Consider the following 1,731-nt stretch of genomic DNA (forward strand, 5'->3'; position numbering starts at 1 on the left):
ACACAAACCAGAGTAGTGCTGTCATTTGTTTCACTGAATTCATCCAACACGTTTTTGCATTCAGCCTGGAATTACAACTTGCAGGGATTCTCCAGAGCAGCTATAATTTTCTCTGTGTTACTTAACTCATCCCACGTGGCTCTGTGTTGTCCCCAGTTTACAGCAATACGCACCATTAACTTAAGCTACTGTTTCCCTTACGTAGTTTGTCCTTCTGCCGGAACACATCTTGTCATCTCTGCTGAATGAAGATCAAGTATGACAAGAGGCAGTCGGGAAGAGCAGAGGACATCCCTGTGGATCGTACGAACTCCTGTTGAGCACCCAGCTGCCTGAGTTCTGGCCAATGTGCAAAGGACTCAACTGAGACGGGGTGGAGATTTGCCACGGCAGTATCGGACAGAGCGAAGGCCTGCAGAGAAGACTCTGCCATGCCCTACGATCTGCTAGCACGGAAAGAGAAGGGGCAGAGCCACACAAAGAGTCAGCACTCAGTGCCAATGGTTTAGATGAATCGAGGGATCCACAGATTTCAGCCTCTGATGGCTCCTGGTGGGGGAGCAGGAACACCTTTAGTGAAGTAGCTCCAACTTGCAGCAGAGGAACTATGCTTTGGAGCTAAGCTCACAAGCAGTGGCATCTATGAAAGACCAAGGGATCCCACTTCGTGTGTCACAGTGGGAAACTCCGAGGGAAAGCCGGTGCTAACAGAGGAGCTGCAGGAGCAAGTTACATGTCAGCGTGGTCTGAAAAAGCAGAGCCCTTTGTGGGCAGTTCAGTGGGTGACGCTGTAGCCAGTGTTTTCCAGATGGGGACACTGCTGGTCACTCCTCGCAGTCAACAAGGGGATTTTCTTTAGAGATAAAAGACATCAGTTGGGCTGGTTACAGGGGAAGTCACAACCAAACGTGCACAAAGGTAGCGTGACTGGATTCACTAGAAGCCACACTGGTGGCTACTGGTTGGCAGTGGGAAGCATTGAAGGGGTAACAGGCTGTCAGCTTGGAAGAGTAATTTTGCTAAGCAATAATTATCGGCAGCAATGAACATCATGGAGAACACACAGGAGAACAAACGGAGACCCCCCAGCCTGCTGTGCAGCCTGGGAAGAAGACACTGGCCAGGCTCTGGGGGTGGCTCTGCATGGCTCACACAGTACAGGAGCACGCAGGATAGCGTGTCTCCAGTCTCGATGAAGACTGCACTGTCATGTGCTCAAGGACCCCATGTGCCTTAACTCAGGTCTGCCGAGTCGAGCCCTGAAGAAATCCCAGACACACTTAACTAGTCACTGCTCCCCTCCGTTTTTAAGTAGCAATTAACCAATACTGAAAAAAGCACAGAGCAATTTTTAAATTAACAGTCCTTCTGACTATAAAATATTTAAAAAGCAAAGTAGCATTTTACCAGCTTAATTTGCACTGGCTTTAAGCCTGATTGCTAAGGTCGACTGCAACGGCTGGCTCTTGGCCTGGCTGCCCTATCGGCCATTCACTACTAGTACTAACACCGGTACCAGGCCTGGAGAGCTGCCAAACTCATCCAGCAGGTCAGGACCGGAGGAGTAACAGGAGTAGTAGGGTCTATCAAAACACATCCGCCTCATTTCCTTGAGCCCGCGTTACCATAAGTTCTGTCCCTGCTTGGGCACGGTGGTCTCTGCGGGGAGGTCTGCAGCGTGCACACACCGGTGGAGCTTGCTCACTCTGCCGTCGGAACCCGCGCTCTTCC

The 1,731-nt window shown here is 50.7% G+C and overlaps 1 protein-coding gene across 1 annotated transcript in view; it reads right to left on the bottom strand.

Annotated features, from left to right (window-relative positions):
• BAZ1B (bromodomain adjacent to zinc finger domain, 1B) overlaps positions 1-1,731 on the bottom strand; it is a gene marked incomplete at both ends in the record, with an annotated part of 33,059 nt that overhangs the window by 19,063 nt on the left and 12,265 nt on the right. The window contains one exon of the mRNA XM_010134244.1: positions 1,626-1,726. Coding sequence (XP_010132546.1) covers positions 1,626-1,726 — 101 coding nt within the window. The remainder of the gene's footprint in view (positions 1-1,625; positions 1,727-1,731) is intronic.

The sequence above is a fragment of the Buceros rhinoceros genome, unplaced genomic scaffold (assembly GCF_000710305.1).
Source record: "Buceros rhinoceros silvestris isolate BGI_N320 unplaced genomic scaffold, ASM71030v1 scaffold20294, whole genome shotgun sequence".
Classification (NCBI taxonomy): Eukaryota; Metazoa; Chordata; class Aves; order Bucerotiformes; family Bucerotidae; genus Buceros; species Buceros rhinoceros.